This window comes from Poecilia reticulata, linkage group LG6 (genome assembly GCF_000633615.1).
Source record: "Poecilia reticulata strain Guanapo linkage group LG6, Guppy_female_1.0+MT, whole genome shotgun sequence".
Lineage (NCBI taxonomy): Eukaryota > Metazoa > Chordata > Actinopteri > Cyprinodontiformes > Poeciliidae > Poecilia > Poecilia reticulata.
In genome coordinates, this window is record NC_024336.1 from 28,844,438 (window position 1) to 28,861,937 (window position 17,500).

At 39.8% G+C, this 17,500-nt stretch overlaps 1 protein-coding gene across 2 annotated transcripts in view; it reads left to right on the forward strand.

Annotated features, from left to right (window-relative positions):
• Positions 1-17,500, forward strand: part of LOC103466722 (guanine nucleotide-binding protein G(o) subunit alpha) — a 107,339-nt gene that overhangs the window by 61,556 nt on the left and 28,283 nt on the right. For both annotated transcript variants that reach the window (XM_008412507.2, XM_008412506.2), the window contains exon 4: positions 9,396-9,556. In XM_008412507.2, coding sequence (XP_008410729.1) covers positions 9,396-9,556 — 161 coding nt within the window. The remainder of the gene's footprint in view (positions 1-9,395; positions 9,557-17,500) is intronic.

Consider the following 17,500-nt stretch of genomic DNA (forward strand, 5'->3'; position numbering starts at 1 on the left):
CTTCCCCGCCCTGAGTGGATTTTAACTCGCTAACAGCACATACTGTACATTCCCTACATCCGCCGCCTCCGTGGTCGGGGATGGGTGTGGCTGCAGGGAGCTCAGCCAGGGTGGCAACGGTAAAGGATGGCACACACGCTGACAGGCGCGCACGAGTCTGAGAGTAAGAGCTGCTGAGGCGGACTGCAGGAGGGCTGAACGCCGATGAAATATTGAATCGCTTTTATTATTCAGTAACTGCCTGAGAGAACGAGGGGGTGGCGGGGGGTGAGGGAGGTCGTGCGCCCAACTCCGGATGCTTCTCTGACATCTCTGTCTCTGATGTGAGTCGGACAGATTCATCCTAGGATTGGAAAACAAAGGAAGAGGAGGAAAAAAACAGAGGGATGGTAGATGGAAGAGGGGGTGCAACAGAATGGATGGGAAGGATGAGAGAGAGAGAGAAAGGAGGAGGAAAGTCGGACTATCTCACCATCCCGGGAAAAGAGGAGGGTTACCATGGCAACTGCAGCCGAGCGACACGTGATGCAGAGGAGGGAGGGAAAGACGGAGCAGAAGGGTGGGGCGTCTCGCTCCGCCGGCAGACAGCAAAGGAGGAGAAGGAGGAAGACAGTGGGAGAGAGGGGACGGGTGTGAGGAAAATAAATGGTTTCCAGAACCAGCAGAAGACCCAAAGAGTCAAAAAACGGATCACAAAGGAGGTTTGAGTCACAGAAGTTTCTCCAAAGGCTGGGTTTATTTTTTACAGTAATCCGATTGGCTGGTGAGTCCCCTGGCGTTGTTAAAAAGCCAGTTAAACTCATTTATACGCCTCGTTTTTACTGGATGTGAATGACCTGGTTCTGTTCTTAAAATGTTCCAGTTACTCAGTAAAACACACCAGAGAAGGAAACGGCTGACATGTTAGAAACACGAAAATAAAGTTCCATTTATACCAAACAAAAATGAGATGAATGTCTGATGACGGGACCTGCTGGTTATTAAACAGATCTAGATCCGTTCCATATTTTATTTTAAGTCTTCTTTGGGGAATTTTGTGTTTTTCTGTTTCTAAATATAACCTGATGGATTTTGGAAACCCAAATATAATCTTAACTTTTTTTGCTGCACTGTCCGTTGATTCATTTCACTTATTTCTTTTTAACAAAGTCTCCTAAACAGATCTGCTAATTGTTAAAATGAGTGAGAGTTATAAATCAGTTTATTTATTTCACATATATCATAAATGTGCCTTTTAAACAGTGATCAACCATTTTAAGTGTCCCAGTATATTTTCCTGAAAGGACAAACACGTAAATTTTCATTTCATCCAACCAAAGTCTTTGATCCATTTAGAATCTGCGCTCTGGTGTTTTCTGTTGCTTTTTGAGTATCAGTTTATTCACTGCTCAGTGGCTTTTCACAAACTTAAAGACTAAAAGCATGAAGCCGGCCTGAAAAACAAAATAACAGTACGAAGACACGAGTATGGGAGGAAAACTAAATGACCCAAAGCTTCTCAAGTTGCATGTTTTTCCTTGATATAAACTGAGGAGAAATAAACACTTCCCCATAAATGAAACTTAATGTATATTAAGATATATTTGGTCTTTTGACTTTGGTATTTTTTTTAGGGAGGGTTTCAGGTATTTACACCTGATGCATTTGGTTTGCTTTAATCGGACCAGAGTTGGTTTTGCTCGTTGATCTGGACTGAATACACTTAATTCTGGTCTCAAGCCAAACGACCCGACTTGATCCGACTTTTTTAGGTGGTCTGCTTCCAAACGAACTCTGGTGCGGTTCTGGTGAGAATACAGACCAGCCTCCATTCACAGCCACTACAGGAAACTATATATTTTGTTTTAATGCTGCTACTGGAATCATTTGCATTTTTAGGCGACATTCCAAAATTTGAAATATCACATTGCAGTTTTTACACAACAGATGCAGCAAGCAGGACTTCCAGGTTTGTTTTCTTCTTAGCACTGTAAAAAAAAAAAAAAAAGAACAAGTCTGAAATGTCTGTAATTGAAATAAACAACTCGTCTTGAGGTGAGTTTGTGCTCTGGTGCAATATAAATAAAATGAACTGAACTGAATTTCTACAGTTGTTTAAAAGGAATTATAATTGTAAATCTTTTACTTCCAAAATAGTGTGACGAAGATTTCTCTCTCTAGAAAAAGAAAAACTTTTATCAGGTCAAAACACAGCGAAACAAGCTCATCTCACTGAAACTACGTATCTGTGTGATCAGGAAATTAGATCTAGTGCCTTGAATTTACAACTGAATGTGTGGCAAAAACAAGTGTTGAAAGATATTTGGAGAATTTCAGTTCGTGGCTTCATTGGAAAATAAACAGCCGTGACTTTTTAATATGTTGGAAGAGTTTCCTGGGCTTTGGCTCTGGATAGGCAGTGAGTTTGTGGCGCAAGTGCCCAGTTCTTCAAACCAAAGCTGGATGCACACACACGCACGCACGCACGCACGCACACACACACACACACACACACACACACACACACACACACACACACACAGGAAGCTCATGCTCTGTTTCATCTGGTGTCCTCCTCCATTCAAACCCCCTGAAGCCCACAACTTTCAGTCCATTTCAGGCATTGTGTGGCTCTGCTCACTCAGGACCGTCGCAGGAAAACGTGGAGCTCCGTTTCCTCCAGCTCGCTGAAATCCACTCAGTCTGAGTGGGATCAGTGTTCAGCAGAGGATGACTCTGAGAAGCAGCTTCGGCTTTTAGGAGGAACTTGTTGGCACATCCCGGTCAAAGGTCACACCACGGACTCTGGCACTTCACCCCCTTCTGTCCCTCTGGGACAGAAATGTCTTCACTGAAAGAGGCGGAGTCACTTTCTGTGTTTGTTATTCTGTGGACGTTAACTGTGAACAAAACTGGATCTGATTGTTCAGAAGTCAGTAAAAATGACCTGAACAGGAGTTCATTTTTGTTTCGAAGCTGCTAAACAAAACCATATGCACTATGTGTATTTATCTAATTATTTTGAACAAACAATACAAAGGAAAGACTGAAAAAATATAATAAGGTTAACAGTTGTGCCAATTGACTTGCAATTTTACACAATTTGCTAGAAAAATTGTATTTAGAATTAGTGGTGGGCATTTATTATGATAATTTTTTATTATCATAATAATTCTGATTTATTGTTGTCATGATAAATTTCAGTTAATTATATTTAAAAAAAACCTTTTCAATGAAAGCATCAACAAATTTGAGAATATGGTTAAGTACAGATATGCTTTGCAGTTTAATTATACAAATGCCACCTGTTTATGTTACTGGTGTCCTAAAGAAGCGTATTATATGTGGGAATGTTTTTCAAGAGCAGTATTTGTGTTTGTGGGGCTGTAATTGCTGTGACACAGATTTTATCGTTATCATAATAGAGAGAATTGAGAAGATTTTCGACCTCTGACCTCTAGCCAACATATTTTCAGATCAGTTCATTTTTTAAGATGCTTTTTATCTGTACTTTGAGTTTATCGTTTTATTCATTCCATAATCTACTCCACACATTTATATACAAAAACTGTTTTTGGTTGTTCCATTAAATTATAACTCTCCTCTCTGTCACAAGACAGTTTTTGCATGTTGAGTGGAAGTTGATGTTTTCTTACTGCAAATGGTACAATTTTCAATTTGACATGAATTTCAATGCATTAAATTTCCCAATATCCCACTTTATGTGGTTTTCTGACTGATTTCTTCTATATTGTACAGAAGCTGTAAGGTTTTGTACATATTAAGCTAAACCTGCACACAAAAACCCAAATATGGTACAATAAAAGTATTATGTAAAATAAGCAGTGACTTGTGGTCCATCTGACAGGTGAACAGCCCTGATGGTTTTCTCATCATGGTACCTGTTAGTGGATGGGAAGATAAAAGACAGGAAGCGTTTTGATGGCCATATTTTTATTTGTTTTTAGTTTTTCCAGTCTGTATTGATAAGTGGTGAATGATCCAGTTTGAGTTTATTATGTTTATGAAGCTGATTATGATGCATGATGAGACTAAACTGCACTGAGCTTTAAAGCTGGAGAGTAAATTAGCTGAAACGTACTGATCAGGCTGATACTGGATTATAAGTGATGAAATGTAGGGTTTTTGTGCTTTTTCTTTATTTTGTCACAATTTGTACTTTAATGCTTGAATTTTATTTTTTGATAATTTTTTTCATTACCTTCTTGGGTTTCTGGCCAGAACGATTGCCTGACAACAAGCTTTAGCTTTAATATTTCACAAATACTAAGTGGAAATATAACTCCCACATGCGTATCAGCAGCCAGGTGATGTTGCTTTGTGAATTCTGGCACAATGTGACTCACTGGCAAAGGTGTTTTTATCACTTTGGCTGATAATCACCTAAAGTCCTACACAACAGTAAAATAAATCAATACTCAGGATGATTGCTGCAATAACTTTCTGCAGTTGCCACATCGCACAAGCTCAATAAACCAATCCTAATCAGCTAAATGACTTTAAAGCAATGCCCCAAACTGCTGTTTTAAAAACTTAGAAAAATGACATTTATAAAGGGTGGAAATAAATTTCTCTACACCAAAACAAACTACTTAGAGGAACAGTAGATGTTTATTCTAATGTTTCAAACACCACATGTACCTTAAATGCATTGATTCGCACAGTGGAAACCATCTTTGTGCTACACCAGAAGATAATATTTGCAGACTTCCTTATTTCTGCTCTTGAGGGTCCAGCCAATCGGCACCAAGGAACAGAAAAGCTGCTTCTGGATTGGCTGCTTTGCACCAAAGTTTCGTAAGTTTCTGTTTCTCTCAAATGGCTTATGAAACATTTTGTGAGTCAGCAGATTTTGGAGTTACATTCCCCTGAAAAATCCACAATTAGGTTAATCTGCAAATACAGAATCTTATTGTTCATACGGTAAACATGATACATAACATGATCAGATACTCTGTAAGCTATTGAATCTAGTTTCAAAGGATATGTTAACTGTCTAAAATGGCAACTTTTTACCCATGAGTTTAAAATACAACAAAAACAACTGACATGCAGCGTTTGGTGTCAGGTTTGAAAAATGGCTTGACACAACAGAACACAGTTGAGTTCATCTCTGCCATGATGGGTAGAGCAGAGGAACTGACAGGGGAGATGGGAAGGACGAGCAGGGAAGAGACAGATTTGACTGAAAGGAGAGGAGGAAGTCATGGTGAATGTGACTGGTGTTCAAAAATAGATGCAGAGGGGAAACCGAACACAGCAGGGTGAAACAGGCGAGAAGAGACGGAAAACAGGCGAAGGAACGACAGAAGTTCTGAGGAGAATCAGGGGGGGAAATATGATGCAGAGGGAGGAACATTAGAGAACAAAACAAACATGTCGGTGAGCTGGGACGGAAAGACAGATGAAGGACAGAACAATGCTACAGAGGGACGAGTGTAGATGGAGGTCAGGATGGAGGGATGGAGGGATGGAGGGACTACTGATGAGGGACCAGAGGCCCGCTGGCTGCAGGGCGGAGAGCTGACATGTTTGCACATGGAGATGAAGAGGGAGAGACAGGAAGAGGAGCGGCAGCTCTGGGTGGATTCTGATGAACCAGTCTACTGGTTCAACTGGTTCAACTGGGACTCATCCTGTCATTTCTGCCACAACTTTCCTAGTTTCCTTCTTTCCTTTCTTCAGTTTTAACTTTTCTCCTGTGTTCGTTCACCTTTCCTTACCTACTTGCCTCCTTTCTTCCTTTCTGTTTCGTTCCTTCACCTTTTTTCCTTTTCTTGTCCTTCCTTTCGTTTTTCCTTCCTTCCTCCCTTCCTTTACTCATCCTCTAATGCCCCTTTTATTCATCTCCTTACCTTCTTCTTTCCTTCCTTCCTTCTTTTCTTCTTTCCTTCCTTCAGTCCCACTCTTTTTCTTGTTCTCCTTTACCCGTTCACCCTTTTGTTCCTTCTGTTCAGGTTAAAGCTTCATCTTGATTAAATCATCCGGTTCTAATTTAGATCTGAAAAGCTACGCTGTCCACCAGAAGTAGAGGTTTTGTTTTATAAAAATTGCTAATTGATTTTGAGGTTTCAGCTGGTTGTTATTGAACTTTGTGAGATCATGCAGAAGGTTTTTCAAGTTAAAATGAATAAATGATGTGAGAAGTTCTGCTGATTGAGTTGAATCCCGGTCTCTGGATTTACCAGGAGGTGATGTCAGCGACTTTAGATTTTTATTATTATTATTTATTACATTAATTCCTTGCTCATTGCCGACCGAGTCACGAACTGCTAGTATGTAAAAGAGCTGAGACCCTGGTTCAGAGTGGGGCGAGTTAATATTAGAAGCAGCGTGGCGACCAGGCGCTCCAGAACATAACTGAGAATCTCAGACGTCACTCAGCCGCATGCTGGCAGCAGATGAATGATGCAGCGCTGCATTCTGCAGACTCATCACAGTCATGCATGTGTTGTAATCGAAGCTGAAGGTGGATCATCTCCATGTTCATGTGCACAACCTTCATGTAGAGTTTTATCATCTGTTAAACAACACACACTTACAGATTCGGTGACATCAAACTGTCTTCTCGCTGAAATATGCAATATATATAAACTTCAGAAAACTGTTTCTCTGCAGCAGCTTCACTGCAAAAACACAAAATCTTAAATATTTTTGGTTTAGTTTGTAGTGCAAATATCTGAAATAAGGGTATTATAAATAAATAATTCCTTAATATTGATTAAAAAGTTCTAATTCTACTTATACCAAGAGAAAAATGTTATGTTATTAGTGAAATACTCTGCCAGTGGAGCTAGAACTATTTCATCAATTTTAAGGAATTATTTAAAACAAGCTAATATATCTTGATAAAAAGTGACTTGATGACAATAGAAAGATGCTTTTCAATAAAACTATCAGTTTACAGAATAATCTTGACAGTTTTTTTGTTTATCTATATATTTGAAATATGTTTGCAATAGTCTTTTGAGTTGAATACTTCATTTTGTTTTATATGAATAGGAGGCATATATTATACGTTTATACTTATTTCTGCTTTAATTCGTCTTTTAGTTGTTACATTTATAGTTATTGTTGACTGAATGAAATAAACAATAAAATAAAACTCATAAGTTTTATTTTATTTTCAGTGTATTAACATATTTGCATTATAAACTAGACAAAAATACTTGTTTATGTTTTTGCAGTGTTCAAAACTAGTTGAATTGGGAGCAGAGTTTCAGTAAAGAAGCACTTGGAGTGTAATGATGGTACAAACCTTTGTTAATAATCTAGAGGCAGCAAATGAAGTGATGCAACAGAAAAGGGTAAAAGTGCAAAAGAACAAAGAAAACCTGCTTATTAAGCCGTTTGCAGCTTGTGGCTCTGATTTGGGGTTAAACTGTGCAACCCATGAGTTCATCAGAGCGGCTGTGTTTAAATCACCACAGCGCTCAGTCTGTGCTCAGCGTCAGTCACTTTGCTGGTAAATTTTGTAGAATGTCAGACTTCACACAGACCTTGACTTCAGGTGGTGTAATATCAGCCTGAGTGCTGCACAATCTAATTATAATGTCTGGCTATGATTACATTTCGATGAGAATCGGCTCTAATCTGACACACTATACCGCTCCACTGGCTTCATGCTGACTTCTCTGATGTAAAGCTTAATGATGTATTGTTTTAGTGACAGCAGTTACTGGGTCTAATGTGGATTTTAATGCATTCCTTAATTGATATTTATCTCCTGTCGCTGTGTTATGTCTTTATTTTACCGCTGAGCTCTCCAGGTTTCCTATTTCACATTTATAGTAACACAGTATATCCTGCTGTATGTTCTGTTGCTTTTTCACTGTGGTCTGTAAATCTAAAGCATCACTGACTCAGATAACAAAAGCTGTGTAAATCTGATCGCCTTTACTGCTGACGTTTACATTTGTGTGGGGAAAACGGATTAATCCAGGAATGTTTATTGTCAAGGAAGCAGAGGGAGGATTGAACGATTCCGGAACGATGTAGAATTTCTTTTTTTTTGTAAAAAAAAAGGTCTGCTGACAGAAATCCCAATGTTTAAGCTCTTGTAAGCAAATGCATTAACATACACATTTAAAATCTGATTTTTTATCAAATTAAGAGAATTTTTTAATTTAAAAAAATGTATTTGGCTGTGGTAAACTTCTTTTAAACAATTATGTAAAAAGAAACATGACATACAGTACCCTGAAAAGTATTACAGGTTTACCGTTGGAGATTTATATATTTTAAGCAAAATAACAAGTAAATGCAAAACTGAGTTTCCAAATATTTTTTAGAAATCTGTGATTTAATGGTGACTTATAATTAGTCCTGGAACAGGTTAGGAGAGCTTCCACGGGCGATACAAAACATGTTACTACTGAATAACTCACTTCTAGCAGGAGTGGAACTTGACCATCAAATTGTTTCATGGTTAAGTATGAAATCTGGACAGAAAGTGAATAAAAATGTATCCAAACTTCAATAAAGGGTTTTTGAAAATGCCCAGAAGACCTGGAGAAGTTTTTAATCAGGACCGCTTCAGATGATTCAACGAACGAACGTCTGCTTTGAAGGAAAACGGATGAATTATGGGTGGTTTTAACCTTTAACCCTGTACTGAATGCATTTATTAATCAAGTTTTATGGCTTGTCATTTCAAGTACAAAACCAAATTGCTGATTTTAAAAAGAAAATCTATCAATATTGTCTTTTTTCGTGATGTTTTGCTTCTTCTAACCTAAACCATGAATATGAAGACATAAACATCTGTATGTTTTAAGTGTAGCAGATTAACACTGTCGGGTGTTTGCGATCATATGAGCAGTTTATGATGTTGTGACTCGGTGAGAAGTGCTGCATTGGGGCGTCTTTGTGTGGAAGGAGCCCGGAGCTGATCAGCAGCCTCTGGCCCTGAAGGGAAGCGCGGCCGGATCACAGCTGCATGACAACAGCCTAAAAACAAACCTCCGCCAGGCTGAGCGAGATGCCAGAGCGCTGCGTCTATTTCCAGCCCTCTGGATCTTCTGGATGTGCAGCTTTCAAACAGCCACTTCAGTCTGAATGTCCAGTGTTGTTATATATATATATATATTTTTTTAAGGTTTGCCCACAATGAAGAGTGATGAAAATAAATGTGGAGTGACGCCTCTGTAAGAGCAGCTCTGTTGGGTGGTTTTGCTCAGTAATAGCACATGTTCCACTGTTTTCAGGGCTTATGTCATTTATTCTCCCTGTTTGAACTTTGCCCTTGTTCTCTGCTATATTTAACACTTCATCAGTTATTATTTGTCGAAGTGAACGGGTAGACGTCCTGCTGTGTTGAGGTGTTTTCATCAGTCCCTCAGAAATAGCTAGCAGCATGCTAACCGGTTGTTTTCTTTTTTGTGTTTGTGTTGCAGGCGGACGCTAAGATGGTGTGTGACGTCGTCAGTCGTATGGAAGACACAGAGCCGTACTCCGCTGAGCTGCTGGGCGCCATGATGCGCCTGTGGGCCGACTCGGGCATCCAGGAGTGCTTCAGCCGCGCCCGGGAGTACCAGCTCAACGACTCAGCGCAGTAGTACGTCCATGTTTCTAAATCTGTTCATGTAGAGTTCAACAAATCAGACGTTAGAGACTCACTGAGGTTTGGTTCAAGGTTTGTTGATACGAGTTTCTTCTCTACTTGTGAGCGCATTTTGGGTGGCGTTTTACTTCCTGTGGTTGCCTTCTTCCTGAAACAGTCATTTTGATTGGTTATTCTCCTGTAAGAACTTTGAGCAAGCTATAACCCCTCCTCACCTGTGGTGGCGCTGTATCAACAGCCTCTGAAGAAAACGGCACAAAAACCTCTGAAGAAGTCAGAGGTTTGAACACAACTTTCTTGTTCATGAAGTGTAAACAAAAATAGAGTGGTGTCAGATTTTAGAGGCGTATGAAATCTCTTTTGTCTTTGGTAAAAGGTTATGAGCCATTTTGTGCATTAGTTTTGTTTGTATTTACCCAGAATGCCTTGTGCTTTAGTCCTTTTTCTGCTTTTGGAGCAGCCTCCGGTGTGCTTGGCGTTCACATATGCATTCAAACCGCATCAGACTTCACTCTGAGGTTTTGAGGCGGACCTGAATTTGCTTGTGTGGTCAAACAAACCAGACTTTCTAGACAAACTATCTGCAGTTTGATAGAAGCGGATTAACAGGGCTGATGTAAATGATCAAGTTACTGTGAGCTCTCTGAAGACAATTGGCACCAATATTGAGAAAGAATCAGGAAATCTAGAAAAAGATGAAAACACTTCTGGTCCTGCAGAAAATCACAATGCTAAGTAGTAGTCAGGATATTTTATCCTTTGAAAGGACTAAAAATAAAATAAGAAAGAATAGTTTAACCTTCCGGTAGTAAAGTATATGAACAAAGTAACCAAATGTCAAAAGTTATTCAACATTTTTTAGTCTGCTCAGATTTAATAACTGCTAGTTGGACACAGAAGAGCTTGTACACATTAAACATAAGTTTGCTGTTTGTAGCAGAACCATTTAAAGATCTGACTCATTAACTGTTTTGTCGTACAGTTGCATATTTTTAAATCACATATCAGATTTCCATAAAGGAAAATTAAAGGTTCAAACAGAACAACAACAATAACCACAACAAAGCACATCTGTCTTTGTTCACATCTTTTCTTCTTTCTACTCTTGTTTTAATTAAATTCCTGGTTTTCTGCAAATCTCAGACCATTGAGTTGTTCACATGTCCCGAAGCCCAGATGATTTAATTCATAACAGGAATCAAATCAAAGCTTTACAGTACAATAAAGGAGAAGGTGGAGTACTTACCCAACAAAAAAGTGAGCAGAGAAGAAGTGAAGAACTTAAAGGCATTTTTGAAATTGGTATCCTCTTTTTTTTTTAAGTGGATATATTATCACAGAAGAGTTTAGGCATCATTTTGGGGTAAAAGCCAATAAAAAGTGGTGAAAACATAAGAATTGTGTCCAAACTGATGATGAACTCAGACATGAACCTTTTAGTTGCAGCTTATTTATCGCTTTTGTGTGTGTGTTAAATGTCACATTAAAAATTGATGCACACTTCCTATTATGCTGTGGCCTGTGCAGCCGAGCATAGTGCCCAGCCAATCAAACGACAGGACAGACATCACATGACCAGACCACACAAACTGTTGATAAGCGTGTGTTTGTGCATCATTCCTGAGAAACCCCAGAAATCTGGTGATGTTTCAGTGACCCAGAGATCAGCTGTGGTCAAAGCTTTCTGCTCTTTTGGAGACGTCTCTATGCATGGTGCAGGTTTGGTAATCACACATGCATGTAATGCGTGTTTTTATTCCATAGAAAGCAGAACGCTGCTGTGTGAAAGGAGTAGGTCCCGCCTGAAGCCACCTCTGTGTGTTTGTGTGCAAAGGCCCTGAGTGTTCTGACCTATTTACCACAATGCACATACTGTACACTCCATCTGCGATTTACATTCCTGCCTTTGTGACACGGCCATAATTTAGAAAGGCGATCACACAACATGCACGTACTCTCACTGAGAAAGATGTCAAAATGCCACATGAGGTGGCTAAATTCTCTGAGTTGGCAATATTTAACAGTCCATGCCGAGGCAAGAAAACCTGCAGTTTCAGTTTTTTACCACAGATTTTGAATTCGACTTTTTGTTCAGAACATCCACTTTAAATGCAGCAGTGCCTCTGAAGGTGGTTATGCTGCAGCTGTAAATTGGTGTAAGAAACTTTAAAATTCTTTTTTTGTTTTTTTTTTTAAGAAAAACCATCATTATATCCCTCATTATGGGAAATAGCTTTGCTCTCCTTATCCTGCTTCCTCTGCTCAGCGACGGCAGAAAAACCGTTTCTTCTTCATGCTGCTCTGTGTTTTTGTTATGTTACTTTCTGTCGGCCCTGCTTCTGAAGAAGTCACAAGTAAAACTATGTCAGTAAATCACACCAGAGGGTGGTATCTAACCATCCCAACACTGGTTACTAAGCAACAGCCATGCATTCATTCGGCTGTGGTGACCTTCTTTTAAACAATTATGTAAAGAAACGTCACATACTTGGCCCTGAAAAAGTATTACAGATATATCCCTGCAGATTGTTTTTATTATTTTAGGCAAAATAACCGGAGTAAATGTAAAATGGAGTTTCCAAATGATGACTTATGTATTAAAAGACGAGTCTATCCAATCAACCTGACCGTTTGTGACAATGTTATTGCTTCCTTGTTACATCATGACTTAACTTTCATGAGCCACATTTACTGTCAGGTCTGATAAATCATGAAATCACCTGAGAACATGAAGTAGATACAATGTCTCCAAAAGCAGCATATGAAATCCTGGTACAAGAAAAACTAATGCTGTCAATCAAATTAAAGGGTTAAAAAGCTAATATAAGGTTTCCTTAGACAGCTCCTGCTTTGGAGGTGTAGCAATACGAAACATGTCTATTCATTTTTTTGCACAAAATGATTCTTAGATAATGAGATTTTAGTTCTGCGTATTGTGAGCTCCTTGCAGAATTAGCTATTTTAGGACCTCTGTCACTTTAAATACCATTAAGCTGCTGCTGGCCACGCCCCCAACTCAACATTTACACTTGCATATTAAAATGACTAAAAACAAATGCGCAACTATATAATCATGCATCTTCGAATCAAGAAAGCGGTTTCTGAACAATTAGTCAACAACAATTATTATTATTTCCAGCAGCCATTGTATCACCTGACCTGATGACCTGGAGCTCAGCTGGGGTTGCTAGGTAACGGTGCAGTGCCTGCTGATTTGTGACGTTACGTTTTGGAGGTTTTTGACAAATTTATTTTTCCAGACACCAAAAAACATGAATTAATCTCCAAAAAACAGTTTTGTGTTTCTGTACTGTGTTTAGAAGCAGTAGAAACCCAAATGGAAGTACAACGATGTGCAAAAAGTGAGTTTTACATAATATGTCCCTTTTAAACTCCTCTGCTTGAGGCAGCAACTGACCCCCAGCCCAGAGGTGGGCGGCTCTCATCCCAGCCACTTTACACTCACCAGTTCACACTGGAGGTGACGCCAACAGAACCGCATCATCTGTGACGAGCAACAATAAGACCCTGCGGTTCCCAAACCAGACGCCCTCTTCTCCACGAGGACGCCTTGAGATGCTGTCCATGAAAACCACAAACAGGATCGGTGACATAAGACAGCCCTGGAGGAGTCGATCAAAACATATAACCAAATAAACACAGAACTGGGTCAGGGACAAAGTCGAGCTTCTCAGTTCAGATGCTGTAGAGAAAAAAGAGCATCGGAGAGGAAAGAGACAACCAAAATAATCTGGAAGAGTTCAAATAGTTTTCTGAAAGCTTCAGCCATGTGAACTTTTAGAATAGACAGAGCGGTTGGGATCTTTCCTATACCATACATGGTAGACTCCTCCAAGTCAGAGGGCGGGATGTGGACTGTTAATGATTACAGGAAATTAAACTTTGTTTCTCCAAATGAACATTTATTAGCTTTTTCACCAGTTGGCCGCTCATCTTGAACAGTAACAGCCTCTCTGGGCTTTAAATCCACCACTCTTCTATAATTCTGCACATCACCAGTGAAATGAGGCGAGCACACTCAGGGGTCTGGAGTTAATCAACTTAATGCGCCATGTTGAGAAATATCAGTCTGAGAGGAAAGACTAATGCAGCAGCTGTGCACATACTATATGTCATCCAGAAACCAGACAGAAAACTTATCATCCCTTTCCAGGCTGCTTTAAATGTAATTTACGTTGCTGTCTGTGTGTGAGTCTTTAGGCGGACAACGGTGCTGTGCATAAAATAATGTTGACATGAGTGTTAGTGCAAGTTCAGCGCGGCGAGAAGTGGCTGCAGGGTGAACGGCAAACAGAAGCAGCAGAGAGGGGTCAGCCTCGTGTCAAAGGAAAGGTCGTGGAAGACAAATGGATAAGTCGAAACAATTACTGACCTTTGACTGACCTTTCTAACTCAATTATCAAACAACTGGAGTTGTAGAAGTAGACTGATAGCCTTCATAGTTACTCTGCTCACTGCAGTAGATGGAAACATTTCTTACATCTATTGTTGTAACTGCAAGGGTGTCACATTGTACAGCGTCTTGCAAAATTACAGAGAGCTCTTTGACTTTTTCATGTTTCATAGAGAACATTAGTAAACAAACAAACAGCAGCATGAAGACTAAGGAACAGCAGAAAGGTCAGAGAGAATGTTGTGGGTAGGGATTCACTGATCCACTTTTTTCACTTCTAGATACCGATACCTTTATCGTTTATCGTCAGCTGATACCGATCCGATTTATTTGGTAACTCTGCACAAGTACAGCTTCACCTGCTTGGTCAAACATGTAAGCAAACAGTTAGGAGTAAATCATCCAATGTAAAATAAATGACAGAAACTGAAATTGATAAAAACAATGGATTTACTAAATTAGTAAAAAATAAACTGCAGCAGTTTCTTTCTAGTGTGATTAGGAATTCTAAATATAATGTAAAATTAATAATAAAGTATGACGTCGCTAAGAGTCCCGAATAGATTTCATCTTATGAATCGGGAGCATTGTCACTGACACCAGATCTAGAATCTTTTTCAGTATCGGGACAGACACAGATATTAACAACAGATCGGTCCATTCGTTGTTAACTGGAGAAGTTTAACGCAGCGTTACGTTATAAAACAACAAGCATTGAACATCAACCCTGTTTCATCCGTCATCTGGAAACAAAGAGAGAGGATGAAGAAGCTGCAGTCCACCCAAACTGACAGACTGGAGCGAGGAGCGTGTTAATCAGAGGAACAGTCAACTAGACCGTAGTAATGCTGGAGGAGAGAATCCGTTGAGTCAATGACTCATTTATCTGTTGTCATCGTTTGATTAGTCTCAGTTATAAAAGGATGGCAATAAGAAAGCCACTGAAAAGTTTGACACAAGCTTGAAACAATCAAACCGGAGGCAGAAGTTACTCTGGTCAGCTGAAAACAAAATGAAACTTCTTGGCCTCCATACAAAATAAATTATGAATATTTTTAAAGTTTTAAAGTTCAGACCTAAATCCTTTTGAAAGATTCTCAGTAGGATTTACCAACAGCTTTTCTCCTCAATCTGACTGAGTTTGAAATATCTGGTAGAGGGAAATGGGAAAACGTTTCAGTCTCTAGATGTGCAGATCTAGCAGAGACGCATCTCAAACAGTTGCTGTCATATTAGCAGTGAAGGTTGGTTTTAGTAAGAATGTTGTTAGGCGGATGGAATTCAAGTGTCTGCCACACTTAGCGGATTTACACAAAATACCAATAATGCTACAAATGCTTTGCTCCAGACTCTATCTGTGGTAGTTTAGTGCTTTTGACACATGATGAAGGAATATTCTTCAGGTTTTTGCCACCTGAAAAGTCTCTGACAATAAAATCCTTCTGATCTGGCGTCGGAGGCCTGGATGGATTTCACTGCTTGCAGCTTTAATTTATTCTCAATTCTCTTTTCAATTGAACTCCTCTTCCTTCTGTTGCATTAATGCTAACAATGTGTGGGTTGTTTGATTGCCTTGTAATCTAATCATTGCCATTTCACTTTGTAAATTGAAACCTGTCTCAGCATCGAGTCGTCATTAATCCTGTCCACTCACGCTCCCTGGGAGCAAACAAAGCCCGCCTGTGTAGGATGTGGTGCGCGTTTGCGTTCATTTTCATTCCATAAAACACACTGCGGTTGCAGATTAATGCCCAGTTGTGCCTCAGGAGGTAAAGAGTGCTTTCTGCTTCTCGTTTTCTTCGTCTCCTCCCGACCAGCTCGTCATATTCTTCTTCTTTTTCAAACCACAATCTAAGCAATGTTTTCCTATAAAATCAATAGTTCTCATCAGTGAAGCCGTGTGTGTATTCCGTCTACCTTTTCTTACTCTGTCAACATGTCTTCTCCCTGGAGCCTTTATCTTTTTCCTTTTGAAGTAACTGAGTGTCCGCTAGCCCTAAAAGAACACCACCAATCTAAAAATAAAAAAGCATTATATCCATTACGTTGGGAGGACGTTTGAGTGCGCGTGGTGCTCATCTCTTCTCTCAGTCCGTACTTCAGGGTTCACCTCTGCTGATGGAGAGCATCGGTAATGTTTGGTTGTTTGGGAGAAGTGATTTGTTATGATTGCTTCCTCAGAAAGTTTTAGAAGAAAACAGTGAGGCGTATGAGAGACGGATAAAACCCGATTGGTTCCGGAAACAGTTTGGGTCCTTTTAACCACTATTTCATTTTTAGTAATCAATATTTTTGCTTATGTTGATCTAAACTGATCTGTCACTAGCTTTTAAATTTGATCTTAAAGCTGCAGTGTGAAACTTGTTAAAAAATATTTTTTCCATTCTTATTAAAACAGGCACCATGTTGTATGAGTCAAGCTCCTCCACTTCCTCCCCATGCCATTGTTATGCGAAAATGCAGACCACAAAAACAACCAATCAGAGCCAGGAGGAGGAGCTTAGCGCTGTCAATCATCCTCCTGTCTGCGCTGCTCAGTGTGGTAGAGAAACGGGGAAAACCATTTATCTGTCATCTGTGGTTATGCTAACTAGCCTTAGCATCCATGGTGGGTTATGTTGACACGAGTGTAGTGCCTTAAAAACAAAATGATTTAATATTAAAATTCAGTTCAACATTTAACAGGAAGCCAGTAAAGGCATCTAAACACAGGAGAGCGGCTGTCTGCCTCTTCCTGGTTTGGCCTGTTAGTCTGATGGACTGAAATAAAGAGTCCTAATAAGGTGGAAAAATATGCATGAAGCCATCAGTCTACCTTAATTATGAAGAAATAATGAGCATGAGTAGAACGGCGTTAAAAAGCAGTGAGACCACCCAGACTGCTGCTCCTGGCCTGCAGACTGAACGATGTCTTTCTAAAGGTGTTCATGACTCTGCAGACTAAACCTCTCCTGATATTCCCGGCCTCTTGACCAGAGGCCTTCAGCAAGTTCCCACTAATTGAGGGTTCAAGTTTAATACCGGAAGTCTGTAGCTACCAGTAACCATGTGTATTTTTGATCTGGGGAGGAAACTTCTGCACTCTTTAAACTCAGAGAAACAAAACCAGGCCAGAAAGTCCAGCAGAAAATGTTTTCTTGGTTTTTTTGGGGGGTGGGGGGATCAGAAACTTGCAGTAGTGCTACCAACTACGACACAACGCCAGGCAGTTAGCATGACGAGAAACTACTGCTGGGTTTCACTACAGTAGCTGAAAGTGAGAGCAGCACTCCACACACTGCTGGAATGCATCTCTGCACGGCTCTGTTCGGGATCATTTGATTTACAGTAAAAATAAAGGTGCACTTCCAGGGATATTCCATTACACAACCGAACAGAATCACCTCATCCTCCCTGCCTTTCTTCCTCTCTTCTAAACAAGCAGCTGCTCGCTGTGCTCACTTGGCAAGGATGTCATTTAGACATTCAGCTAGCTGAGCACCTACAGGAGAGGTAAATATGAATAATGCTTTGCACTTTAAAAA